Source organism: Scatophagus argus, chromosome 11 (assembly GCF_020382885.2).
Source record: "Scatophagus argus isolate fScaArg1 chromosome 11, fScaArg1.pri, whole genome shotgun sequence".
Taxonomy (NCBI): domain Eukaryota; kingdom Metazoa; phylum Chordata; class Actinopteri; family Scatophagidae; genus Scatophagus; species Scatophagus argus.
The window spans coordinates 19,487,933-19,515,621 of record NC_058503.1 but is presented as its reverse complement, the minus strand read 5'-3'; the positions used below and the strand labels follow the sequence as shown (position 1 = coordinate 19,515,621).

Sequence of the window (27,689 nt, the reverse complement as noted above, 5' to 3'; positions counted from 1 at the left end):
AGCCCAGACACAATGTGGCGGAAAGAGGCGTCAGTGTTTTCTTCAATGCGCTGCGCAGATGGCGCAGACTGTTTGTCGGTCCGTACTGAGATTCTACGGAGAGTTCGCAAGAGGCGTTGGTAAATGACTGGCCTTTAGTGCGTTTACGTAAGGCAGACGGGACTTTTTTTTTTGGTACCGAGCGGAGAGGAGATGCACACGGCACTCGAGTGAGGTAACTATATAAAAAGCCATTTGTTATCATTCACTCCCACAACATGGACCCGGGTGGCGTTCGTCGGAGTGTGTAGACGTTATTAGCCACCGTTGTGAACATTTTAAGGGCTCTTAGGCAGCATGTGCTATCATTACTTATTACAGGCTGTAAGCTAATTTCGTTTGAGTCACGCGCTAGCTAACGTTAGCTGGTTGAGCTGTTGCCTTCGTTTCCAGGCTAACGTTAGCCCGTCCGAAAGGGGCGACTCTAAACGGGACGAACAGGCTGGTTAGCTTTGAACTTGTGTCTCGGGTAGTCTTCCTTGGCCGGCTTTGGACATTTGAACGTTAGTTTTGTGCTGGCGATTCAATCATACTTATAAATTTAAACGCTCCTGTTTAGTAGGCACGTTTCAGTGAGGAGGAAGCTCGCTCGGTGTTGCATTATGTGCACCACGTGCGGTGTTCAAAGCCCTGCGTTAATCACATTGGCTTCTGATGGGCGGCCACTCTGCCTCATTAGCCTTGTGGCTTCGGCAGTCTTACACAGCAAGACTGACGTCTGACTAACGTCTGACTGTGTGGGGTTGGGAACTCAACCAGCGTTGTTCATCCACTTTGTTGGAATGGACGCAGCGTGTGTAGTGGATGCTTTTGGTCATGCAAATGTGACATTCAGTTCTCGTTGTTCCTCCAGATGAATATTCATTGCATGTATTGTAATACGGCGTATCAGTATAAACGAATTTATTCAGGTCTTTTACTTAAGTAAAAGTAGCAACAATCTGCTGTAATTGCTGGTTTTCAGCCAAGGATCAATAAAGTGTTCTGTTTCTGATGGAGTACTGTTGAAAATAAAGGGCCTGCATTTAAAATCCTGTACAAAAGTATCAAAATGTACTGAAAACTGGCTTGAGTGTTAATGATATACTGTAATCTAAATCGGTAGTAATGGAGTAAATAGTACTGCAGTACAAAATGTAATGGAGTAAATGTGAAAATTAATAAGCACAAGTACTTCCTGTCCTGTTGTTCTCAATGAGTTTTGTGAACTTAAACTGACAGAATGGGAGAAATTCTGTGCAGACACGAGCAACAAGTTGTATGTCAAAAATGAGTTTTATCACATAACTTTGATGTTCACACAAATTCTGTATAACAATTTATGCATTATGTGTGTTATGTGACCTGTACTCGGATGACTAGTAAAGTGATCTTTATTTGTGATGTCCCTCAAGTTCCCCTTTAAGTGTTAATGCTAAACTGCACAAAACCTTATTTACAACTGCCACATAGCAGCACCTCTTTATGATTAAAGCACACAACTTTAAAGTATAGCTTAGGGATATTATGTAGAAACTTCCATTGTGTCATTGTGTGTTTTAAAATGCTTACAGGGCTACATAAATAAGTGTTAGGTTTGTGCTGTAGTACACATGATCCCCTGCATGAAAAAGTGTTGTAATGGAGTGAACAGCCTCCAAAGTTTGTAGGGTTTACGTCCTGAGAAGTAACGCTGTGGGATTGGGAATGCAGTGCTGGAAGGGGGAACTGCGTTGCAGCAGCTTTACAGATGGATCTCATAAGTTTATCTGTTCTCTGTGATACAGTGCGAACAACTTTGGCTAATTCATATCATATTCGCCCACTGTCTTGAATTGTGTTTTGGCCTTGGCTGAACATCTACAGTAGGTTTACTGTATTTGGACAGAAAGCCCAGGCTTGTATATTTATTTATATTTATTTTTATTTGCCAGTGATTTTGTTGTTTATTTTTTGAATTACTCTGGAATACCAAGTAAGAAAACACCACAAACACACAACTGCACAGATCATGTCTCGGCTTGGAGAGGTTTTTTTTGGTTAAAATGGACAGTATACAGTTGAAGGCTCCCTGAATTTTCTCTTGGCTCATGTCCATTGAGGACAAAGTAAATATATTGTACTGTATTACACTGAGCCACACCAGTGCTGAAAACAACCCTAAAATCCAAGCATGACTTGGAAGAAAGTGATGTTTTTGCTGAAAATTATTTACAGCTTCTGCAACACGACTCGCTAAACTGGCCTATGGCAATTTCTTCATTAATACAGCCTGGAATGAAGCTCTTGTTTTTCTGTGTCAGTTTACTCAGAAGGACTGACAACACCACATTAACAACCCTTAAGCGTTAGGGCTTCGTTCAGTAGTTTCATTAAATACCTCTTTTGTTGAGATAAAATGTTTATCATTTGCAAATATTTGTCTCTTGGTTAGCATGCCAACATCCTTACTTTTTTATTTATTTCTATCTTGATACCTTACAGTACAATTCCTTTGTGAAAGTCACTGTGCAGATGATACGTAAACACAGGCCTGGCTGGTCTATTTGCTTAGTTCTCAAAATGTCCACACCCTGCTACACATGCAACACCCTTCCCACACTCCTTTTTGTTTAAAATAGTCTTTTAAGCACGCAGGGCATTTTGAGTCATGTTAGCCAACATCTGTTCACCAAGTCATCCTTTCTGACCTCAGCCTTGTTTCTGTAGGACAAGCACCATCGCAATTCAGCCAAAGAGCAGTGTCTACAGGAGGCATCAGTTTACTGTACAAATATAACCAGCATTTAAGCCATAACCTTAGACTGAGTGCATACCTCTGCACAAAGCACTGGTCAGTTCAGATCAGTGCTCATCGGGGATAAGCTTAAAATGTTTCTGCAGGACATTCCACTGTTTTATTAAACAAGGAGGTTAGCGATAACACGGCGGCGGGACGTTTTGGTATATTTTACACATTTCAAGTTGCTGAATGTTACACCAGTAATACATTTAGATCATGAGCAGCTGGTCAGGTGGTTGATCCGAGACACAGCTCCCTGACTGCTCAAACACGCAGACACACACACACACACACACATACGTTCCCTCCTTGTGGCCCCCTCCTCCCTGCACAAATTAGTTAAGTCAGTGGACCCAAAAGCCTCAAAACAATCCAACCTGTTAGTGCCGGCGTGAGCATTTTCTGTAGATGTGGACAGAGTGACTTCCTCTACTTTCTGGCTTATTTGTGACTAGAGGTAAGCACCACACTCTGCCTCCAAAGTGTTATTTCTGTGGTATCTGCACAATGTAGTCTTTAGCTGATTGCTCTGTTTACTTGTCTGTGTCTAGCTGTAGACTCTTTTACACTGTGATGAACTTGCTTCCAGGCCACAGAGCATCAGCAGTGCACCTGCGTCTCACCATAGGAGTCGCTTACTGTTTTTGCATTGCAGCTCATTGATTCCGCTCGAGGAAATGGGGACTGTATACAGCATCTTCCATCCACTGCTTTTTGTCCAAAACCTGAACTTAATGTGGTATTTATTGTCGTTTGTCCTGGTAAGACGTTCAGGGAAGTTGTGGCCTGTTTAGGTTGGATTTATTTGACCTGCATGTGTCATGGTAGCTCACAGCCTAATTTTATACCACAGAGGGATGAAGGGTGCTTGCTGTATGATGCAGTGTTTTTTTTTAATCCCTCTGTTGTTTTTATTGTTTGATGTTTTTGGGATATCCGTATGTCTGTACATCTGTAGGTCCATCCCATTCTTGTCAGTGTGATATCTCAGGAGCAGCTCCATGGAAGTTATTCAAATTTGGCTCAAATGTCCACTTGAACGAACGAGTTGATTAGAGTTCAAGGCCGCTGTGACGTCACATCCGTCTAATTCTCGTGAACACCTCACCTCAGGAACACCTGGTGGAATTTCATTAGATCTGACATGTCCACTTGGACTCAAGGATGAAGTAATTAGAATTTGGTGGTGAAAGTTCACTGTGCCCAACACATTTTTGACCAAAACTCAAGAAGTCATGTGCTAATTATGACCATATTTTACATGCATGTCAAAGGCTGTTTTGAGTACTTGTCTAGTTCTGTTTGAATGAAAGTAAAAAGGTGCAATCCAAATGTTGAAAGAACGGCATTTTGACATCATTAACACATCTTTGGTTTTAGACAGATTACATACTTACTCTTGTTGGCTTTTGTTGCACTGACAGTAATGTAACGAGTCGACATCTCATCATCGCTTGTCTCTCCTCTGCTAGGGGAAACACAAGACTGTGACGTTGGGTGTGGTGGGAGCAACTCAGAGCGAAATGTGTGTCTTCACCTGTGACCACCCTGCTATATTGAGTGCTATTGTCAGGCTGCTGTTAAAAGGCTTTTTACAAGTGCATGAGTCAGGTGATTTGCAGTTCACCTACCGCACAGCTTATGACAAATTCAACAGAATAGCTACTCTTGATCAGAGGATTGCTAGTCTGACCTGTCCAAATGATTGCCATAATTGCTGTTTTGTGTTTTGCAGCAGTAGTGGGTGGTTGTTCATATAATGACAGAAGCACTACACCTGTAAACATGGGTTCTAGCCTGTACCTGGTAGTGCTTGGTATGGTCGAGCTCCGCTGTAATGATTTCACATTCTGTCTGCCAGGGTCCATAACATCTAACTGTGCGACGTCCCCACTGTTGAACGAAGGTTTAGGAAATACTGATGGGTAAGCTGAAAACAGATGACAGAGTATTATTTCTCTGGCTGTCTGCGGTGATCGTCAGCATAGATATGTCACTTGAACTCAGGTGCCTCTTCAGTCTTTTACTTTTCCAAAATTTGATGGTACAACGGCAGATTGTGGAAGTCTAAGTTTCCCAAAGACCATCTGCTGTGAGTTAGGCCCCCGTGTGGCAGCTGACATCTGCCCTCTTTAGTAAACCTCAGGCCTTGCTAAGCAAGCCTCCACTCATGACATGTTTGTGTGTGTGTGTGTAGTTGTCCTCTGACTGAAGAACAAATTGGCTTAATTGTTACTGACATAACTAGAGCTGAGAAAGCTTTCTTTTGTGTACATTAAAGAGCAACAGAGCTACCAATTTTAGTTTAAACATAACTCCTTCACTGTTTGCTGTGCATGTTTGAGTTGTACTTTGGCAGGTGTAAAGTACAAGGCAAACATGTAACGGCTGCTTGGTCTCTGTTGAAATATCTTCCTGCTGCTGTAGATTTCTATCTGAGAATCTTAATCAAAACACTACTGGACATAATGACGAATATGCTTCAGCTGCACTCCTCTGTTTTTCTTAATGCGGTTCTATTTTCTTAGAAGCGTATCAGATCAGGATAAGCCTGTGAATATTCTCATTCATCCAGGTCATGGTTATCTCAAGGAAATTCAATCGAATGCAACTGGCAAGCCTAGTCAAGCGAGCATGAACTGATGAAGCCTCTTGGATGAGAGGTGAAACGTCTTCAAAGACAAATAACTAAGTCCAGTTGCGTTCGATTGAATTTCCTTGAGATACGTATCAGATCAGGATCAGTGGTGAAACTGCAACACTTACTAATCAAATTGCTTTTTGTTTTTTTTAACAAAATATATTTATTATGTGATGACATTTTTGAATCCAAGGAGAGATTTTTTTCCTTAGTTCCTTTCACTTGCCCTATAGACACCAGCTTAATACTGAGATAAGAAGGATGTGTACGGTCGTGTGAGGATCATATGAAACAGCTTAAGGGCCGGTGTCAGTTTTTTTTTCTTGAGAGGAATAACAAGGTTCCTGTTATCATCTGCAACCTAGAAAAGGGACAATGTTTTTGAGGCATGGAGTAGCGCAGGGGTCACCAACACGGTGCCCGTGGGCACCAGGTCGCCCCCAAAAACCACATGAGTCTCCCGCAGGCCTGTTCTAAAAATGGTGTAACTCACTAGTGAGCTGCGTCTAAAATTTAATTTTATTCTGTTACTATTCTTTTTTAATCACACTTGCATTTATATAGATTTTAAAATGACAGTATGTTAAAAATATGTTCATTGTACATTGTTTTTATTTAAGTTTAGTTGAACTTTGACCTGCTCTGGTTCAAAGGTCAGTGTTGCGCTCGCGACAAAACCTGTGGTCGTGGAGAATAAGCTAGCGGGCGCAGCGAAGATGAGCGCTGAATGCAGTTTCTTACCCCCGCAAAATGGCAGAAAAGAGAAAGAAAACGCATCACTTTCACAGCGAATGGGAGGAGGAGAAACCTGTGAAAGAAACCTGTGTGTCTCACTTGCGGGGCGACTGTGGCGACGGCAAAGCGGCACAATGTGGAGAGACGCTTCACTATGTGTCACAAAAGCTACCATGCTAACTGCCCACCGGGAAGCGCACTACGTGCAGAAAAAGCCTGCGCCACAGAGTTGGTCATTAGTTCAAAAATGTGACAAGATTTATTTAAAAATATGTAAGCTGATTTTTCTTTAACGTTACATAATTGATAACTTTTTGAAACATGGTGCAACATAGTTCATGGTTTGTTAAAAGGGCTTGTCAGTGGCTAGTGAAAATGGGACATTTTCCTATGAAATGTAGTGATGCAAGTGATCATCTGAAAATTTAACAATTACTGAGATTAATAAAGTTCTGGATATTGATGTTGTCATTGTTGAGAAATCATTAACGTGACCAGTATTTTCACATAGATGAGTATCATTATTCATAGTAATGTATAATTAAAGGCAAACTGGGCAAATGTGTTATTTCAGAAGAGCGTACCAAACTGGTAGCCCTTCATATGACTCAGTACCCATGAAGTAGCTCTCAGTTTCAAAAAGGTTGGTGACTCCTGGAGTGTATGGAAGCAAGTTTTAGAAATGTCAGAAGTGAGTTTTGTATAACGGAGTTTTACAGCTGTTCAACTTAGTAGCTTTACAGATTGTTTAGTAGAAGTGGTCTGGTTTTTGTGTCATTGTGCAGCACTGAGGTGTATTTTCTTCCTCACTGATGCTCAACATGAAAAGGAATTGAGCTCCGTCGCAGTACTTCATCAGAGCTGCCGTCCAGCCCCTGAATGGCAGCGTTCTCACTTAAGTGTGTATTTTTCTTCTTTAAGCTGCTGACAGTGTGAGCACTGCTTTAGGTGACATTTTATCATTTTAGGAGAATATTCTATTGGCTTCATATAAAAAAAGTGCATGGATGAGCCTGAATTTCTCTTCTCTGTCTTTGTCTGTGATTTTTTCCAGAGTGCACATTTCAGACGAGCTGGATTACCTCACTCTTACAGTAGCATCAGGACTGGGGGCCGAGAAGGAGGAAACGCATTAGAGTGAGTTCCCAGGTTACTGTATTCTGCAGTGATAGGATTATTGACTTATCTTGTGGTGCTGAAACACATTGTGATTACATCAGTGGTTCTCAAAGGGGGGCGGGGGGCATGAATGACCAGGGGGAAAATGAACAAGAGTTTGTTGATGCTGTGGTTGTTTTTCAAGTTAATGTTAATGATTAATAACAGTTTTGGAGTGGGGGCCATTAACTTTTTTTAAGCTCCTAAAGGGAGGCATGGCATCTTTATCCCTTTAAAGAAACACCAAAACAATGTAGATGGATAAATAGCACTGCATGAGGATAAACATGTACTTTTTAACAAAAACAAAACAGTGCAGTGCATATTTTTTTATACAATTTAGTAGATTTTTGTCTTCATTCATTAGAATATTTAGTTGTGAACATTTGCAGAAAATAAGTTGACAATCTCATTTAAAAGGGAAAAAACAGATTTATAATGACTTTATATTGCTTCCTTTTCAGACTGAGGTTTGTGTAACACACAATTAAGCTCTCACACTGAATAGAGATTCTTTTGTTTCCACTCAAAGAAAAAGCACAACAAAGTCTCCAATCAGGAAACACAGCAGGCTCTATTGCTGCTCAGAGGGTGTGCTCTTTAAAATAGGGCCTGCTTTTGCCCCGACCTATCTGTGGAGAGGTTCATAGGTCAGCGCTGTCTCATGTTTATAAACACTGTCATCTCGACCGCCGTGAAGCAAGCTTGTGACCACACTTAAAGTCTGCAGCTTGAGTCAGAAGTCAGTTGTTAACTTCTTTGCCAAACTAAATTTCGCACGTCAGTCAGTCGTCAAGGGCACACAAGCAGTAAGTAGCCTCGCTTCCATTTTCTAAAGGTAGTTATGGACGAGCATTAAGGCAGTGTTTGGTAACCAGTTTTATGTGGCAACGTTTTGAAGTGCTTGATTTGTTTAAGTCTCCTTGAAGATGTTACATTGCACCACATGGTTTATCACCTGCATGACTCTTTATGGTAGTGGGTGTGTTTTGGCTGATTTTAAACTGGAGTTTGTGCAGTTTGTGTTCAGCGACAACAATAATCCTTTTCTACATTTTGAGAGAAAAACTTCACTGTTATATGACATAATAAAAACGTACTTGCATTCTTCAAACTACTGGTAATAAATACTGTTGCACATGTTCTTGCCCTTGGTATATGGGGGAAGGAAGTCTATTACAAGTCATTTGCTGATAAGCTGTTGAAGTCATCTGCACAATGATCAAGGCTCTGGAGAATAAACAACAGCTTTGTTTTAATTGTACTGTTTGTGAAAAACTTCAGTGGTATGGACACAAACACTGTATAGTTTAATTTAAATATTTTGGTTGTACCGATCATTTTTGATTGGTGGATTGTTTCAGTTGCAGAAGGCCATTGTAAGTCTGTCACAAACTCTCTGACTTTTTGTTTTGGCCTTTTCTTGCTTCTTGTGAAAGAAAGAAATCTTTGTAGTTATATTGTGCCTTTCCCCACAAGCCTACAGTGTGCAATCTGTTGTTATCAGCCTTGATAACTCTGCAGAGCGATCACCCTCTCTGTTTTATGTTTTTAATATTTAGCCCAGTATCTGTGGTCTGCACAACACAAATTTATTCCCCCATGATGTGCTTACTGTAACCCTGGCGTAAACTTTGTTAACAAGCTGACTGCCAAAGGCCTGTGTGTGTGTGTGTGTGTGTGTGTGTGTGTGTGTGTGTGTGTGTGAATGAGTGCGTGACTGGTTTTTCTGCTGCTGTGCCATCTTACCATTATCCAGCACTTCTCATCTGACCTCTCTTTACTCCAGCCCCACCACCCACACCCCTCACATATCAACCACCCACAGGCTTTACAAGAGACCTTATGAGGATCATTTGACTGGAATGATATCGCTGCTTCAGGCCCTTTAGAGTGGGGAGGAAAACAAGCAGTTTGTTGCTCAATTCTCATCAGAGAGTTTATTATGCTCCAAAAGGTTCCTTGATGCACTTATTCTATCTGATATTCTAAGCTGAAGATAGCCGCTTAGGTGGTTTGAATGATGTAATTATACTGTGTGTGATATACAGGCTTGTTATCTTTTTGTGTGTTTTTCTTTTAGAAAATTATATGTGAACTAATGCTGACCCTGTCACACTATGTGTTGTCAATTCAGAACTGCTTCCATGTAGAGTTTATGTTAACGCTCCCAGAAAATGGGTTTTCTGTAGCTAATTTTGAAATGAGAGTGTGAGAAAACACTAACACTCAGCAGCTGTGCCTTTTTTTACTTTTAGTTGGTCCCTGTAATTAAGTATTATTGTTTCCTGACTTTAAGTGGAATCTCATTGAGTTGATCTAATCATTTTGTTATTGTGTTCCAAACATCTGCTGTCCACAATAATCATTCCAAGCAAATTAAAAACAAACTAAATAAGTTTTGTTTCACACCTTTAGACTTGTGTTTCTGATTTAATGTGTGACAGTGGAACATAATTCCTTGCAATGGACATGAATTTGATTTTTTTTAATATAATGGTTGCACACATTGAGATATATGAGTGTCAGAAAAATGTCAATATTGTAATGATTAAGCAGAGTTTTTAGAGCAAAAGCAGCTGTTTTACTTATAAAAAGACCAAACAAAGACACAGTTGCATTTGTCATTACTCAGGCTGACCTAATCTAAAATGCTACTGTGGTCTTAAAGATATGGAACAAGATACAGCTGCTGAGACTTTATTATTGAAGTAGTTTAGAGATTTTCATGTTTTAATTTTCAGCACCACTCAGGAACACAACCTCCCAGTCTGAATGATGTTTACTTGGTTACTTGAGCTGTTTTTCTGTATATGTATTTTACAAATCAAATTTTCATACCACTGAGCAAATCATAAAATATTTGTAATATTTATTCACATCAAGATAAACGTTGCCACATTTAATTGCCAGTTTGAGGAAAAAACATGTGAAGAAGACTTTTCTGTTTTGGCAGGGGACCAGAAGTGAGAGGACAATGCGAGTCCAGGTGCACACAAAGTTCTGTTTCCTGTGTGTGCTCACCTTCCTCTTCCATCAGTGCAACCACTGCCATGAGCAAGAGCACAGCCATCAACACGGTGGACATCACCATGCCAACCACAGCCACGCCCACAGCGACCTGCAGATTTCCGAGGCTCCATATATAGGTGGGGCCACTCTGTCCCCGGAGTCCAACACTCTTCAAGGTCAAACTCTAGAGGAGGAGCAGCACTTCTACATCCAGCAACTGTTCAGGCGCTACGGCCAAAAAGGCCGGCTCAGTTTCCAGGGATTTCAGAGTCTGCTGTTTAGCTTGGGTCTGGGTGAAGTAAAGGTGGTAGATGTGGATCATGACAATCTGGGCCATGACCACGTGGCTCATCTTGAGGCGCTCGACATGCAGAAGGGCCTTCACTCACATTCATCCTCTAATGAAGACCACAACCAGGGCCACAGTCACGAGCATGGTCATCCACACCACAAGCCCAGTTCCCACCATCCACACACAGAACAAGGGCCCACACGGTGCAGCCAGCAGACGACTGCTGCCAGTCCAGCTGCTGGTGTACCTGCAGGACACGATCACGACCACGACCACAATCATGGGCATGAAGCAGAACATAGTCATGATCACACCGAGGTAGAGGATGGTGACCATAAACACTCTGATACACACGTGCAGGACACGCACGATCATGATCACGCACATGAGAAAGTGCACACACCTGAGCTGGTGCAGGTGCAGTCCAACCAAAAGAACCAGTCTGCTCAGCCTCACAGTGATCACAAACATGACCACAGTGATCATGACCACAGTCATATCCATGATGTGGAGACAGGCACAGACATTTCTCCCATCAACCAGGAACGGCAGCCCGCTCCCCAGGTGGATCCATCCCAAGTAACCCAGGAGCCACAGCCCTCTCTTCCCACCGTAGAAAGCCAACCCAAGAAACCAAGAAAGCCAGCCAGAGTCAGAGTCAGAGGACAGAGAGGGCGAAACAGAACAACTACTCCTCTCACGCCTCTCTCTCATGACCACGATCACGACCATCCATCTGAACACAGTCATGACCATGATCACAGTCACAGCCATTCTCATAAAGATAAGAGAGAAGCACCGGGAGAGCCCAGCAACCCCACTCTGCCAGCCCCTGTCTTGTCTGACCATCCAGGAGGATTGTCTCATCAGCATGAGGAGGTAGTACTTCTTTGAACTTACAGTAGTTCTCAAAACTAAATGACCAGGATGTCTTTGGCTTTGCTGTAGGAGAGAGGAGTTTATTAATCAGTACTGATTCTCAAAAATCCTGAACTGTACATGCAATTACAAAATCTGTCTTTTGATTATCGAACACTAATCCCTGTAGGGTTAAAATGTGGTTTGTTTTGTTCATGGGCAACAGCAGCTGTAGTAAGCTTTGAAATATGTTACATAGAAGAAAAGTCAAGTTTAAGTTTTATTATTATTATTATTTCAGTTGCTACACAGCCAGTGGTCTCTTTCCTTCATACCGTACCATCTCCTTCTCCCTCCAGTGTTTGAACCTGACTCAGCTCCTCTCTTACTACGGACTGAATCCCGACTCACCCATCTCCCCCAGACAGTTCACCTACCTCTGTCCTGCCCTGCTCTACCAGATAGATAGCCGTTCCTGCATCCGCCATATGGATGTGGAGCAGAAAACGTTGCAGCCTGTCAGTTCTGGTAAGCGCCAAGTATCTTATTGATCCGGTCCATTTTGACCGAGAAGATTTGTACTAGAAAGAGACATGCAATCATTTCAGCAAGTGTCAACCTCAACAGTGCTAAGAGCCTCATTCGGTGAGCACAGACTCTTTGTCCGTCAGGTTGTTGTTGTTTTGTGTGTGTGTGTATGTGTGTATACCGTACACACACACACACACACACATATGACCAAAAGTGTAGTAAGAGACTGCAGCTGTTGACATGAGCATTCTGCATATTACCAACGCACTGCCAATGTAAGTGGTTCTTTGATAGAAATTGTATTACGGTATCAGCATGCTTTCTCCTGTGATGTTTGTGCCCATTTTTTTTTCTTTTTAATCCAAACTTTTTTGACCGTGGTAGCAAACCTCCGACATCAAACGGAGTTATCATAGGTTAAGATTAGAAAGCACTGTCGCTGATGAACAACATCCTGGTGTAACGGATATTTTAGATATTTTGTACCCAGTGACGTGAGCTATTAATCATAAGATCCTCTATTGATCATAGGATCAATACCTCACTCCACAGCAAAGCAAAAAATATGTTATAGTTAGATTTTTGGTTTTGGAAACTTTACTTGCACAATGGATCCAGTGACATTACCTTTAAACACATCAGTGCATTTATCATATTTGCATCCACCCAACACTTGATAGTGGATCAGTCATACCAAATAATACAGTGAAATAATTCACAAAAGAACTGGTGTTAGGAGTGGCATGCATAGCGATAAGGAAGGTCAACTGTCTGTATCTGGTTCTACACAGTTATCTTCATAAGAGGGAAACCACAGGAAACTATGCTGTCAGGATGCATAACCTGGAGCTCCTCTCTTGGGGTCAGAACTGCATAATTGAGTGTTTATTTGAAATAACCAAGAAATATTTTATACTGATGATATCTGACGTGAACAAGGAATTACAACCACAATCCTCTGAATACATAAACTTTTTTTTTTTTGCTGCATCTTCTCAGTTTACACTATATAGATAAAAGTATCATTGTGGGGATGTTTTTTAGGGGTTGAGCTCAGCCCCTTACTTCCAGTGAAGGAAAATCTTTGAATAATCTTTTGGGCAATGCTGTGCTTCCAACGTTGTGGCAACAGTTTAGGGAAGGTCCAAGGGAAGGGCTTTCCTATTCCAGCATGACTGTGTCCCAGTGCACAAAGCAAAGCTCCATAAAGACATGGTTGGATGAGTTTGGTGTGGAAGAACTTGACTGGCCCACACAGAGCCCTGACCTCAACCCCATCCAACACCTTTGGGATGAACTGGAACGGAGATTGTGAGCCAGGCCTTTTGGTCCAACATCAGTGTCAGACCTCACAAATGCTCTGCTGTAAAAATTCCCACAGAAACACTCCAAAATGTTGTGGAAAGCCTTCCCAGAAGAGTGGAAGCTGTTAGAGCTGCAAAGCTGTCTGTGTATCTAGAATTCAATATCATTAAAATCCCTGTTAGTGTAATGGTGTCCTAATACTTTTGTCTATATAGTGTTCTGAGCAGTGCACACTGACCAGAGTGTAATTTGAAGACTAACAAGAGTTTAAAAAAAAGATGTAAGTTAGTGCAAGTTTCTTTTTGAGAGCACAGGAGCCAATGAATAAGCTGTGGCTCACTTATCTCAAGCTTTCTGTATTTCTACAGAACAAATGCTTAATTAATTTTTCTTAACAGATGAAGAAAGCATAACATCTAATAGCTTTTACGTAAGATAGCAGACATGGAGACATTTTGGTCTGAGAATGAAAGGTCACATGAAACGGTGGTATAGTCTCATAATAAGAGTGGGGTTTTCTTCTTTGTTGATAACCGTGCTCTTTGATCATAGTAATGCCTTTTCAAGTATGTGACCAGGCTGTCGCAGAATTATCTTATCTGCAATCATGTGTGTTTAGCTTTTTATTTGAACAGAGGTTGCTCAAAAATCCACCTGCATTTTTTTTGTACACTTCTGTAAGTAAATGATTTCCATACCCACTCATTTTCTTAGCTGGTCTTAGCTGACATGTCACCTGACAAATCCACACTTGTTAGGTGACCTGCATCCACCTGCAGATGTAGATGTGGATGGCATGAATCATGCATGGTATATGAAGTTACATAACCAGGACTGTGAGCGGCCTCTTAACTCATAAAGCTTCTATAGCCTGGCTTCATAATAGGGTTTGTGCTAGTTATCAGCCATATAACGAGAGGAAAGATACTTTGGTTATTTTTAGACGTGATTGTGTATGCTGCAGGTATTTAGCATAAGTCCTTAATTAAATACTTCAATCACAAGTCCCAATGAGTGTATGCATAAATAATGGATATCTGTGGGAGTTGATGGACAGTGAATGTATTAAGAGAGCTGAATGTAGTGTGGAAAAGTCAGCCTGCCATGTGTGTCCTAAACCACCAGGAAGAGATAATATTTCCTTTTTTTGCATATTAACTGTGTGAAAATTAATTTATGAATGAATAGGTGGCTGATTTACCATATCACACCCAGCCCTTCTCAGAGGGACACATCATGTGACTGACACTGCAAATCAGGATCATTCACTCACCGAACTGCAGCACTCGTGAAGTTTGCTGGATGCTGTGTGTCTGTACCAATGCGTGCCCTTGTCAGGAAATAATTTCAGTTGCCATGGCAGCAAACAAGTGGTCTTATTATGTGCTCATAAGTCTGAAATTGCACAAAGGATTTTTTTGTGGACCCATGTCACTTATGTCAGAAAAAAATTCTTTGGGTGTTCTCTCATCTTTTGGTTTGTGTTCCAAATCTCTGAAGAAATTATATTAATAAAAAAAAACACTAAGAAAAAACAAAGAAATACCCGGAAAGGCGCTGAAAGAACAGACATAAAGAATGAAGGTGAATGTTAAGCCCTGCTTAGGGACCTCACAGTGTTTCTAGATTTATAACGCATGATAATGCAAAGCACACCGTTGTAAAGTTAATGAGTTACAGGTTGTTAAATAAAGCCATAAAATATCACTATGAATAAAACCAGGGACAGTCATCAGAGTACAAAAGGCTGCTTTTCCTTAATTGTTTCCTAAACAGTTTGTGTATTGGTGGGCGAAATAAATGTAAATCTCTAAGAATAAATAAGACACCTGGAATGCAAATGCTTCATAATCAGTCTGACCACACTGCATTAAATTAATTTGTTCTGTGTTATTACCTGCGGCCTAATTAGATTTTAGTGTTCATTTTAAGTTATGCAAAGAAGGCAAGAAGTTTGGGAGCTGTCACTGCAAACTGTAAACAAACAACATGGCAAGTGTGGGGTCATAAGATGTTCTGCACAGCCTGGATTTATTGTTAATTAGAGTTAGAAAGTGCCATTTTTATGACAAAATAATGTTTCAACTGCAAAAGTTACTGTTGCATTTGTGAACTTCAGCAGGGATTAGCACTGTCAGTGAAGCAGGCACTCAGGTTCAACTGCGAGATTGTAGGAATTCCCTAACAGTGTGCCCACTTAAATCTTTAATTATTAAACACACACTCCACTCAGGGGAAACCTGTACCATATGAGCCCTAGGCAGCAGTGTGCCAGCACCGAAAACAGTCATAAAAATGATAATGACGAAAAGGAAGACAGCTACAACAAGTCAAAAGGGCAAGAATGGCTCCTCATTAGTGGAAAACTAGAGGTGCACCAAGACTCAACCATTGGCATCACCACACACCTCGACGCTACCTCTCATTTACCTCCTGCCAGCATCCATGGGGGAGCTCTGAAAGTTTGCAGTCGGTTTCTTTCTGGTCCCCACTCCCCGCTCTTTTTGCACTGTGCCAATTAGGAGAACCCAAGCGACACCCAAGGCCATTTTTCTGAGCCATGGCTCACAGGAGATGTGTAATTGGAGAGAAGACACAGACCAGTGGGTCTCCTTCTCCTCTCTTCTGTTCCCCTATTTCCACTTTCTTTTGCTGCACCGCAACCCCCTGCACACTTCCACATCTACAATCTGCATAAGGGTAATGAGATAGAGAAACCGATGAGCTGCGTGCGGGAGCTGTGGTGATGTCTGGCTGATGTACAGTTGCCTTTCAGGGTTACACGTTGTTCTGCTTTATGCAACAAATAACAAACGAACCAGCAGTCAGCTAGAGCACCTTCAGAAAGGCACAGTGAAAATGGTGGTAACAGTAAAATGAGAATGTGAGGGTTATTTGAGAAATTTTCCTCTATGGTGATAAAATGTTTTTCAACCTGTCCAGTTTGTCCTAATCTCCCCACAAAACTATAGACACAGCAGGGGCACAGAGCCTGGACCTGGAGCGCCTATCAGGGAGCTCTCTTTGTTAGATTGAGTGACTGCCTCACTGAGTATGAAAATGACAGAAATAATACAGTGTGCTAAAAGAACAGTCACCAAATCTCCACCCCCTTTAACACTTAAGGGAGATTTTGGGACGATGAACATCTAAACCTGCAGCAGGAGTCGGGGTTTGGCTTCCATAAAGTTAATGACAAGTGTCTGTGTAATCAGCACTTAAGCATCCGGGCCTTCCTCTTCACTTAAAATATTTCCCCCCAGAGGAACTCCCGCCTCCTGTTTTCTGGGTGGAGAGACGGCCGCCCGGGGAGAGACTTTTTTCTTTTTGTTAATGTTTTTTAATCCTACAGCTGGGTAATGGGACAGTAACAGCTTGATTCAGTGTCTCTAAAGACCTCTCAATCAGGCATAAGACGTGTTTCAGATCATCTCTTCACAAGCGACACCACCTGGGGCCGATTAAACGAGGAGAGGAAGTGTGCCTGCCAGTGAGATTTTACTCTTATTAGTCATTTTTCCCCCTGGCTTGGTGGCAGCTTTGCTGATTTTGTTTATATGAATTAAGCTCTGTCAGTGCTCCATAGTTTGTAAGCTTGTCACAATATCAGAAATTTTTGTAAAAATGTTAATATGTTTGCACCTTTGGTTGAAAATCTGGGGGTAGATCTGTTCTTTTTACGATCAAATGCGGATTTCAAAAAAGAATCCCAGTGTCAATACTCCAGACAACCTTAATAATTTGTAACGTGACTGGCTCATACTGGGTATTCCGTAATGGTCAGATATTTCCCAGGCCCTGAAAAACAGAGCAAATAAGATTCATTGTTTTGAAAATGAATTTCAATAACCAGCTAAATCTGTGAGGAACAGATATTTCTGCACCTTTCTCTGATGTATTTAAAGAACATTAGTTCCTGAAACTGCTCACCGAAGTCAAATCATTACACGCACACTGCGTTTCAGTCAGTAGACGTCCTACAGCTGAATGTCAGCAGTGAAGGACCCAGCTTCGCTTTAGCAAACACATCACCAGCTTCAGCGTGACATTGAATTTCATACGATGTTAAACACTTTGTCTGCTGTGATGAACGAATCATAAAGTTTTTCCTCACTCGGTCTTGAGCTATTTGGAAGCACATCCTGAGCTGGCAGGTGGATCGACAGTTTAAATGATAGTGTGCCTTTTCTGACTTCTTCCTCTTCTGCTTCACGTGTCAGGTCTGTAGCCTTAAATGGAAAAACGAGTCGAGTAGAATTCTGCTGTTTTTTTTCCCTTTAAGCATCATGTCACCACAAGGACACCCGGATTGAAAACCTGTGGAGGATAGTTTCCCTCACATGTGAACTGTCAGTCAGTAGCTTAATGATGGGAAAGCTGCAGCTTTTAATGTAGTCTGCTGGCGGAAATCATGACAGCTTCTGACCCAACCATACAGGTCCTCAGTCTTTTTTTAATGGACTTTCACAGTTGAAGAGTAAATAACCTGTCTGCCTTTTGTCTGTCTCGTTCTCCAGTGTATGTGTGGCTGTGGGGTTTTGTGTCCATCACCATCATCAGCCTGCTATCTCTGCTGGGTGTGGTCCTCGTACCCATCCTCAACCAGTCCTGCTTCAAGTTCCTGCTCACGTTCCTGGTGGCGCTGGCAGTGGGCACACTCAGTGGAGACGCTCTCCTTCATCTGCTGCCTCACGTGAGTTCGCCACAGACAGCCAGAACACAGTTTGGGGTTCTTTTGAGTCTTTAGATTTGTGTTCTTGACTGCCCATTGGACTCACACAGTATCAGAAAAGGAAACATAGTGAAATTATGAACATAGGACTGTGTATAAAAATTCAACTGATGAGTTGTGTGTCAAAAACAATGCCAGGAGTAGGACTTTGTATGCAAGGAAGCAAAATATAACTTGTGTTCCCATTACAAGCTGCATTTCCTTAAAAAGTTTACTGGTGAGTTAATGATAAGTAGGATCACGCAAACGTCCAAACATTTGATTGTTTTGTGAGAGTTTACATGTCAACTATCCAAGATAATTCAATATCATATACTGCTGAGTTCTTGACAGTTTTCAACTCAAAGTCCCTCTTTCTCTGACCAGTTGTCAGGAAAGCCTCAACGCACCAACTCTGTGTATACGCAGTATGTTTCCAATGATAGCCAGCCATCCTCAGCTCACTCTGTTCTTTCCCTCAACTGTAAGAGGCCTCTGGGTTTCGATCTGTGTGACTCCAGGAAATAAAATCCATGCTTTGATAAATGTGTGATCCCCCTCCCTCACTCCTGCTGTCCTCTGTTCCTCTTCCTGTCTACAGTCTCAAGGGCAGCATGACCACAGCGAGCCTGGGAAGAGCCACGTCACCAATCTTGCGACAGACTTTGATGGAGTGTGGAAGGGCCTTACAGCGCTAGCTGGCATCTACCTGCTCTTCATCATTGAACACTGCATCGGCATGTTTAAGCACTACAGAGACCACAGGGTAAGATAAACATGACCCAGCTGAGGACGATGGACACGGCTGAACTTTGCTGTTGCACGACTATCATCACAGTAATTCTCAGAGGCAGTTGCTCCTGTTTGCTCCTGAGTTTGGTTTTTGTTCATATAGACACGTAATGAATTTCTGCGAACAGAGCACAGAGTTATGTCACTGCCCACAGGTCGCAAAGAAGGTGAGCGAGGAGGGCAAGATTGGCAGGAAGTTGTCAGATCACAAGTTAAACCGCCGCTCAGATGCAGAGTGGCTGCACCTGAAGCCCCTCAGGGAAGGTAAAAAAATACTCCATTTTTACAGCACTTTGTTCCTGTGGCCGTCACTGTTAACGTCTCGTCTTTCATCCAGACCCCGACAGCTCCGCCGTCTCCTGTGACAACAGTCACAACGACACACAGCTCACAAAACTGCATATGCCTGACTCTCCTACCAACAAAACGCCGCTGGCACCCACAAAGCCCCAGCAAGACGACCAGTCGCCCACCAAAGAGAACGGACGTAAGACCAAGCGTCACGGACACTCGCACGGCCACGGTCACTCTCATGGAGGGAACTGCCACTCAGACCAGGAGATGAAGGATGCTGGTATAGCCAGTATCGCCTGGATGGTCATCATGGGCGATGGCATGCACAACTTCAGCGACGGGCTGGCTATAGGTAACAGGTTTTGTATTTTATCTGCACCTTCTGCTTCAGGTAAATAGGTAAACTGACCAAAAATTCAAAATGTTTTGTAGTTGACTTTTCCTCACCTGCTCAAGTGAATGAAAAGATAGTAGCTGCCTTTTAGATGGGGAAAAAATGTTCATAAGCCAGACTGTACAAAAGAAGCAATATTAACAATCTACTGAGGTGACAGTCGTCTAAAATACAGTTGATAAAATCACTAGCTTTTACTTTGACACTCTCATAACTTATAACCCCCCATTTCATTTAAGACTGCAGTAATTATTTTTGCTGAAATGGTGGGACCGTGGTCAGTCACTGGTTTACAAAATCTTTTGCTCTGTCCAAAGGTAACAAGATCCACCTACCAGCCCCTCTAAAACTCAGTAATCAGTACATTATTGCTCATCTGTTTAATTGTAAACCTCGCCTCACAAACATGAGAATGATACTTCTCAACTTTCAGCACAAAACCAAACAAGCATATAACTCAAAATGCTGAACTTTGACTTCATACGTTTCCTTTTGTCCCCCCGATATTCACTGAACTTGTTGTCTCTACAGGCGCAGCATTCAGTGCAAACCTGACAGGAGGCATCAGTACATCGGTGGCCGTTTTCTGCCATGAATTACCTCACGAGCTTGGTAAGTGGATTACACAGAAAGAAAGTGTGGAGAAACTAAACCAAACAAGTCATTTACTCATTACACACTAGACACTGCACACTTGATTTATTCGACGGCAAGTGGAACAAGGCTCCTTTGTGAAGGCCTTACGCTTAATTCTCTTAATGACAATCAGTGTCTGCATCACTGCCTCATGCAGAGCTTTTTTAACTCAAAATAAAACTTTTGATCCAAGTTGGCCTCATAACTCTCTGTCCCTTGGAACTTGTTAAAAGCCCAGTGGTGTCAATAATCATCACTCCCCTCTTCACTCCTTTTTCCCCCCAGATTAATGTCTCTTGTCTGACAGCAGTGAAATGGCTTGTCAGTGTGTCTGTCAGAGAGGATGACGTACCGTGCCTGGCACACGTTGTTCGGTACAGCCGGGCTCAAAGAGTACAGCTGCTGCGTTCATTTGCATTCAACTCCGTGTCTCTGAGGACATTTTTGATTCAGTTTGATTCAGCAACTGTGAACATTTTTGTTCAGAGTAGTGCTTTTTTTACTCCAGAGTGCTCTCCTCAGCCTGTTTGTTTATAGTGAGAGGAAGAGGTGGCGAGAGAGGGGTGAAAGAGAGAGACAATGGGACCATCCACAGCAGATCAGTACTAATGATGTGTCTTGTCGCAGTGCAGTTTCCATGCCTCGTTTGTGTGCCTGATGAATAGAGAAGTGTCAATTACAGCGGAGTGTGAACCAGTGAGTAATAGCCCGCGTTTGTCTGCCTGCTCCCTCGTGTGTTGACTAGCCGCATCCTATATCTATCCTATACTTCTTGTTGTGTTTGGGAGGAAAAATCAGCTTCTGTTAAAAGAATCTTGCTTTTGGTTTAACTAATGTTGCAAAAAACGGCTTTAAAGATAGTGATTAGTGCCAAAAAATCTGTGAAGCTTCAGGATAGAAAACTGATGTCTCAGAGCTTTTATTCCGGTCCAACATTTTTGTCCATTTATTGCTATTTTTTCTGTTGTGCTTGAGTCTCCAGATGGTTAACTGCAGCACAAGACGTGTCTGGGGAAGATTTGCGAGATCAGTCTCTCCCTGTGTAATTTCACATTTCCTGTTGATTTGGCGTCCGTTCTTCATGAGCACTTGCTGCTGTGCCTTCACCCCTGTAGGGCCGCTCGTCAGACAAACCCAGCGGTTTGACAAGTGCACCTCTCAGCTCCTCTTGAGCACAAAAGCCTTCCCCCGACTGGCAGCTGGATGGCAAAGATGATGATTATGAGGGTTCTTTAACCACCCAGAGTGAAGCTAATTGGCAGTGATGGGTGTGTTAATTGCGGTAGATGAGGCGGCGGCAGGCGTGTCTGAGTGTCTGACGGATTGGATCCGGGGAGGCAGGAAACTCCAGAGTAAGTTGGAGAGGGGAAAAAAAAGGGGCCATTGAAGAGAGGTGTGTGCAGACTGTCTCTCTTTAACTTCTCCCCCCCCTTTTCTCTGGGTTTGATTGATGGATGAGAGCGAAGTGGTAATATATTCATTGTGGTAATTAGCAAGGAAAAGAGGCCGCTTGTTGTACGGTGCAAGAAATGTAGGCCACCCTGCTTCTCAGTATTCATCTCTCTTCCCGAATCCAGGGCGTTTCCGCTGAGACTTGGGCCTTTTCCCACATTTGGCCCGGCAATGATTGAAGAGGGTAGAGAGGCTAAGGCGTGCATGTGTAATCATAAGCGTATCAGAAGGGAGTTAAAGACATATTCCTTAGAAAGAGCCTGTTTTGCACCTGCTTTAAGACGGATGGCAGTGGCGGATGTATGGAGGGAGTTTGTCTGAACAAGTTCACTTCATCAGAGAGTCAGAACAGACTGGAAAAGCCCAAAGCATTAATCACAAAGGGGGTTTATACACAGCAAAGTGCACGTCATTTTGCAAAGCGTTTAAAAGAAATCGGACACCGCTGCAGCCTTACGCTTTCTCTCACTTTTACTGTTCATAAATAGCTTGTAAGACACGAGCGTTACATGTTGCAAGTGTGTACAAGTGTACTGCAGAGTGAGTGCTGGATGGAAATCCGGGAATCACTTTAGTGGTGTTTAAATGTGTGTTTGTGTGTGTCTCCTGGCTGACAGGTGACTTTGCAGTGCTGCTGAAAGCAGGGATGACGGTGAAGCAGGCCATTGTCTACAATCTGCTGTCCGCCCTCATGGCCTATGTTGGCATGCTGATTGGCACAGCTGTGGGCCAGTACACACACAATGTCACCAGCTGGATCTTCGCCATCACAGCTGGCATGTTCCTTTATGTGGCTCTGGTGGATATGGTAAGTTGGCACACGGCACTCGACAGCCCCAGAGTGATAATTGTCCCTCAACAACATCAGCTTAACTTCCACCGTCTCTTCTCCCAAACGGGCAGTCACTCCTCTTTTCTCTGCCTCCTGATCTGCAGTGCTTATTCCAGGAAAGTCTGTTTCTGATCCCAGCTGGTTACTTTGTCTCTTTCATAGCTGCCAGAAATGCTTCACGGGGACAGTGAGGACCACAAGCGCTGCCAGCTTGGACACTTTATCCTCCAGAACCTGGGCATGCTGACCGGGTTCGGCATCATGCTGCTCATCGCCATCTTCGAAGACCAAATCGTTTTCGATTTTGGCTTTTAGTTGAGGAGGGAGCGGGGTGCTGAGTGAAGGACAGGAGAGTTGGATGTATCAATATTGTTCTTCTTGGCCTTAACATGCGTTGTTTGCAATGTAACGGCCCAGTCTTGCATGCAATGTGAGTCTCGTTCATGGCCTGTGCCTCCATTCCAAACAAGCTGCGGTAGCTTATGCATATCTCATGACCCTGCCAGTGGTGTTTACACTCTGCTCCTCCATCATCTCTCCTCTGTCAGCTCCAATCTGTCTGCTCCTTGTGAAGCAAATAAAAAAAAAAAAAAATGAAGAAAGAGTGACGCTGTACTCCAACCAGGGAATAAAAACACCTCCTCTGCACTGAACCAGTAAACTCCATCTCCAAAGAATAGCTGTAGATAGTACAGTGGTGAAGGAAGCGTGTTCCTGCAGAGAGACAGCTGTCACGGCCCAGCAGCTCGCTGCCTATGCATCATCACCTGTTGTTAGCGTGTTGTCTTCGTACCACCCCCACTGCCACCTCGTCGCCTAGTCGCTCTGTGCTCTCCCATCTCCAGTGCCTCGTACATCTGCTGTGTGTGTTCCACCCGGCATCCATCATCAGCTTCATGCTGTGTATTGTGTCTCTCTGTGCCAAGCCCAGGCCACTGGAGCAGCACCACAGCCGCTCCACGCACCACCGCACTGTGTTCTTAAAGAGACGGAGAGCTCAGTTTAGCTCACCAATATATCTGGAGTCAACCTGCTGGTTCTTGTTTGCTTCACATGCAAAATGTCTCGTTGGCGTCAAGACAGAAAAGTGTTCGATTGTCAAAATGGGTCAGTGTTTTGGTCTTTTTTTCTCCATTTATTACTTCAGAGTTTTGTTTTATCGTCTAATTTGAGTTTAGGGATTGTTAAGTCTTTGTATTTCGTAGTGATCACTAACACAGCTGCCAAAGCCTTTACAAATTAGTATTTCAAGACTTATCAATGGTTTTGTTTAGAACCTAGATGTTGCAAGTATCAGACAAATCTTTTTAAAGGGTCTGACAATCTTTAGCCGAAGGAGGAATATCCTGTTTAGGCATTTATATTATTATCTATCTTCATAAAAATCAGTAGCTTCAAAATGTGAATTCAGAAAAAAAAATTATTATTTATGTTGTCTTCAAACAAATGTTGTAGTTTACTAGATTTAATTAGGAAACGTACTTGAGCTAAAAGGTGCTTTGTCTATTCTGACTGCCCTGCAATTGAAATTAATTACAATAGGTTACGAGGTTGAGTTGCCGCGCTAATGTAGATTTTTTTTTTAATGGACTATAACTACTTGAGGTCTATATAGTGTCAGTAATTGAGCAGCTATTTGTTCCTGCTAAATAACAGTTTTTAAAGGTACTTCTTGAAAGGAATTAATCATGGTAGTTAGAGACAAACCAAGCAGAAGACAACAGAATAAAATACCGGTCGTGTGCGCTTTTGAAATCCAGCATTCCCTGCACTTATGGATGTTTTACCCCCAAATTATGAGACCTTTATTGTTATTTGTAATTTTTTTTTTTTTTTTTACAGTCATTCCTCTTGTACTCAATCTGCTGACTGTGCCAAAACTGGCTAAAGTGTGCATTTTCAGTGGCTGGTGCTTGATACTGCTCCTCCCCATACCCTGCTCCGACATTCCATTGGCTGTTCTGCAGCTCTCATGCTAAGCTAGCCAGCTAGCTTAGCTTCAGCTGCTGGAGCACACAGATAACTGTGTGTTTGGCTTCATTTATCCTGTCACTATGTGACATCCATCGTATGTCTTAACTGGCTGTAAATCATCGGTCGGTCAGTCAGTCGTGTTGAACTCATGTTAAAGATCTGACCGAATCATGCATGAAGCATGAGTGAAACGGTACAGACGTTGTGTTGAGTGTAAATTTGTTTTTCATTCTTCATACTGCAAAGTTAAGATATTGACAACTTTTGTTACTTGTTGGATTAACTGTGTGGAGATCATGTTCTTTGGGGTATAGAGTATCAGGTGTTATGGGCCTTTTCTGATGATGCAGGTGTCACTTATCTGCATCACTTGTGTCTTTTACAGGCATTTTATTATTTAAACTTTTATTTCTATTTAATGATGGTTCACACAGTTGAAATGAAACCTGAATGTATTTTCATTTAACACCAAGTGTTAAAGGTTAGAGATCCTTTTTTGTATGAACTAAAATCAAAACCATACTGTCAGCTGTTCAGTAAGAGTTAGTGACATTTAGAGACACTATGCCCCCCAAGAACATGTTTCTTTACTGTTTATTGGGCAAAAATTGTCTGTAAAGTGAAGGTCCATGATTGTTCTTGTTTTGTTGTATGTGTATTTGTTTAGTAATCTGGATATAAAATGCAAAATGTGACATCCTTGCTGTTTGCTTGTTTGTGCATTCTCTCCTTTGCGAAAGGAAAATAAACTCTTAAAACAGATCTCGGACTCCTGATCTCTGATGGTCCTGGCATCATGTCACAGGGACATACTGGTGTACAGCTGCCATATTACTGTTAACTGCTCTGAGCTGCATCAAAACTCTATCATGGCAGTAATAACAGACTAAAGGTCTTTGTCACCTATTTATTATGACCTGTTGTCATATATAAATCATACTGATTTTTATATATATAATCATTCTTTTTCTTTCTTTTTACACGTAAATTACTCATAAAACAAAGCTAGAGAGACTAGGAGCTGAGCTGGCAGAGCAGTGCTACCCCTCGTCTGATCCAGTGTTCAGCTGGCACGTTGGAGTTGAGCGTCATGGCGATGACATAATTGGTGGAGTGGCCGGTGGTGGACAGCGTGCCACGCCGCTCGCTAGTCTTGTAGACGGGCACCACATAGCACATCCTCTGGGGAACGTCCTGTCGTTTGACGGGCTTCAGCCACATCTGACGGGGAAGGAGGAGACGAAGGTTGTTAGAGGGGAACAAACAGGTCTGGTGATGTGATTTTAAGACTTAAGCTGTGGCTGCCACATTTGGCCGCTCTTTCTCCATTAGCTACTTAAGCAAACAGTCACTGTCACTTTGTTGGTGTTTTCCAATCAGACCATTCGAGTAGTGGAATAATTATACTGGCAAACGAAATTCTGTATGCCTCTGCGTGACGGTTGTGATATGACAAATACATGATGGAGGGTGTGAAAGAAACAAAAAAAAGATCTGATTATTTTTAAGGTGCAAACATGGGAATCTAACCTAGATCTCCTTTTTTTTATCTACACTTTAACTTACAAATTGGAACTTTGGGGACATAAACTTGTGAAACAATAGAATTAACGAGGAAGAGTCCCCCTGGGCTATTAAGAAGTCTTGGTTATGCAAAAGGGATAAACTGGGCCACTGAAAGTTGAGTTGCAGCCAGAAAGTGCTCATTCACTTCTATAACGGCTGTCTCTGTTATTTGCATTTCAAAGCCAGCCATGACAGCCTCTGTTATGACCCCTTCACATACACACAAACAGTAAGCACATTTTTAATTACGTTCCACTCTTGTCAAGAACTGATTCTGTTAATAAGTTACCCTGAAATGTCTGAATATTAAAAAAAGTTGGACTTGCATTATTCATAATCACTGAATGCATTGTGGAGAAGACGAATGAAAACACTTGATCAGTCCTCGCTGTCTGCGACTGGCATACTGTATCCATCATTCTGTCAGTCTGCTTTCATATACCGTATCAAACTCAGTTAACTAATAAAGGGATGGGAGAGCAAAGAAGCTGGGCTTCCTACAGAGTACTGCAGCTCAGCATCAGGTCTGGAGAACAAGGAGCTGTGAACGTCCTCCTGGCTTTAGCTGCAGCTTGTTCACTTTCTTGGAGACTCACAGTTTTGCTCTCTGATTAAAAAAAAAAACAAAAAACTGCCTTGTGGTAGTTCACAAGCTGAATGGCGATGGAAACACAGAGGGATTGACAAGAGTTGAATCAATAAACCTCGTCCCTTCAAACTTTATGTAAAAATATATATTACACAACTGTTTTTTTTATGAACCGCCGTCATGGTGGAGGGGTTTGAGTGCCCTCGTGATCACAGGAGTTATGTTGTCAGGGGCTATTTGCCCCTGGTAGGGTCTTCCAAGACAAATTGGCCCTAGGGGAAGGGTTAGACAAAGTGCACGGCCTGGCTGGGCGCAGCCCGAAGCAAGGACATGGGTCTGTCCTCCAGTGGGCCCACCACCTGCAGGAGGAGTCAAAGGGGTCCAGTGCAGTGTGCATTGAGCAGCAGACGAAGGCCTTGGCAGTCTCATCCCCAGTTGGTGAAGCCAGCTGTTGGGACATGGAATGTCACATCACTGGCGGGGAAGCAGTCTGAGCTTGTGCTTGTGGGGAATGGGTCATGACTGTTGTTTGTTCTTATGCACCAAATGACAGTTCAGAGTGCCCACCCTTTTTGGAGTCCCTGGGGGGACAGGTGCTAGAAGATGCACTCACTTGGGCAATGACAGTGTGACCTGTAGGGGTGTGATTAAGAGGAACGGCCTGCCTAATCTGAACCCGAATGGTGTTCAGTTATTGGACTTCTGTGCTAGTAACAGTTTGTCCATAACTAAGACCATGTTTGAACATAAGGGTATCCACAAGTGCACCTGCCACTGGGACACCCCAGGTCGCAGGTTGATAATCGACTTTGTAGTCCTATCAGCGGATCTACGGACGTATATTCTGGACACTCGGGTGAAGAGAGGAGCAGAGCTGTCAACTGATCACCACCTGCTGGTGAGTTGGATCAGGTGACGGGGGAGGAAGTCAGATAGGACTGGCAGACCTAAATGAACACTGAGGGTCTGCTAGTAACTCTGGCTGAGGACCCAGTCAGATTGGTCTTCAATTCCCACCTAAGGCAGAGCTTCGACTGCATGCTGGAGTTGGTGGGGGACGTGGAGTCCGAGTGGACCATGTTCTGCGCTGCCGTTGCAGAAGTCAGAAGGTCTCCAG

At 42.7% G+C, this 27,689-nt stretch overlaps 2 protein-coding genes across 6 annotated transcripts in view; one reads left to right on the top strand and one right to left on the bottom strand.

Moving 5' to 3' along the window:
- On the top strand, window positions 1-25,179 carry slc39a10 (solute carrier family 39 member 10). Of its 3 annotated transcripts, none has more exons than XM_046404860.1 (11): window positions 1-214; window positions 7,231-7,313; window positions 10,291-11,517; window positions 11,856-12,024; window positions 17,850-18,025; window positions 18,645-18,809; window positions 18,991-19,099; window positions 19,173-19,481; window positions 20,055-20,135; window positions 22,229-22,419; window positions 22,606-25,179. In XM_046404860.1, the coding sequence occupies exons 3-11, from the start codon at window positions 10,312-10,314 to the stop codon at window positions 22,756-22,758; spliced, it is 2,559 nt and encodes an 852-aa protein (XP_046260816.1). In that variant the 5' UTR covers window positions 1-214; window positions 7,231-7,313; window positions 10,291-10,311; the 3' UTR covers window positions 22,759-25,179. The 3 variants fall into 3 exon arrangements, with proteins under 3 accessions (XP_046260816.1, XP_046260817.1, XP_046260818.1); XM_046404861.1 differs by lacking the exon at window positions 1-214 and adding an exon at window positions 2,054-3,257; XM_046404862.1 differs by lacking the exon at window positions 1-214 and adding an exon at window positions 6,860-7,075.
- A 197-nt stretch (window positions 25,180-25,376) lies between these two features.
- The window catches only part of dnah7 (dynein, axonemal, heavy chain 7), a 62,650-nt gene continuing 60,337 nt past the window's right edge, over window positions 25,377-27,689 (bottom strand). For all 3 annotated transcript variants that reach the window (XM_046404857.1, XM_046404858.1, XM_046404856.1), the window contains exon 66: window positions 25,377-25,638. In XM_046404857.1, coding sequence (XP_046260813.1) covers window positions 25,432-25,638 — 207 coding nt within the window. In that variant the 3' untranslated portion in view covers window positions 25,377-25,431. The remainder of the gene's footprint in view (window positions 25,639-27,689) is intronic.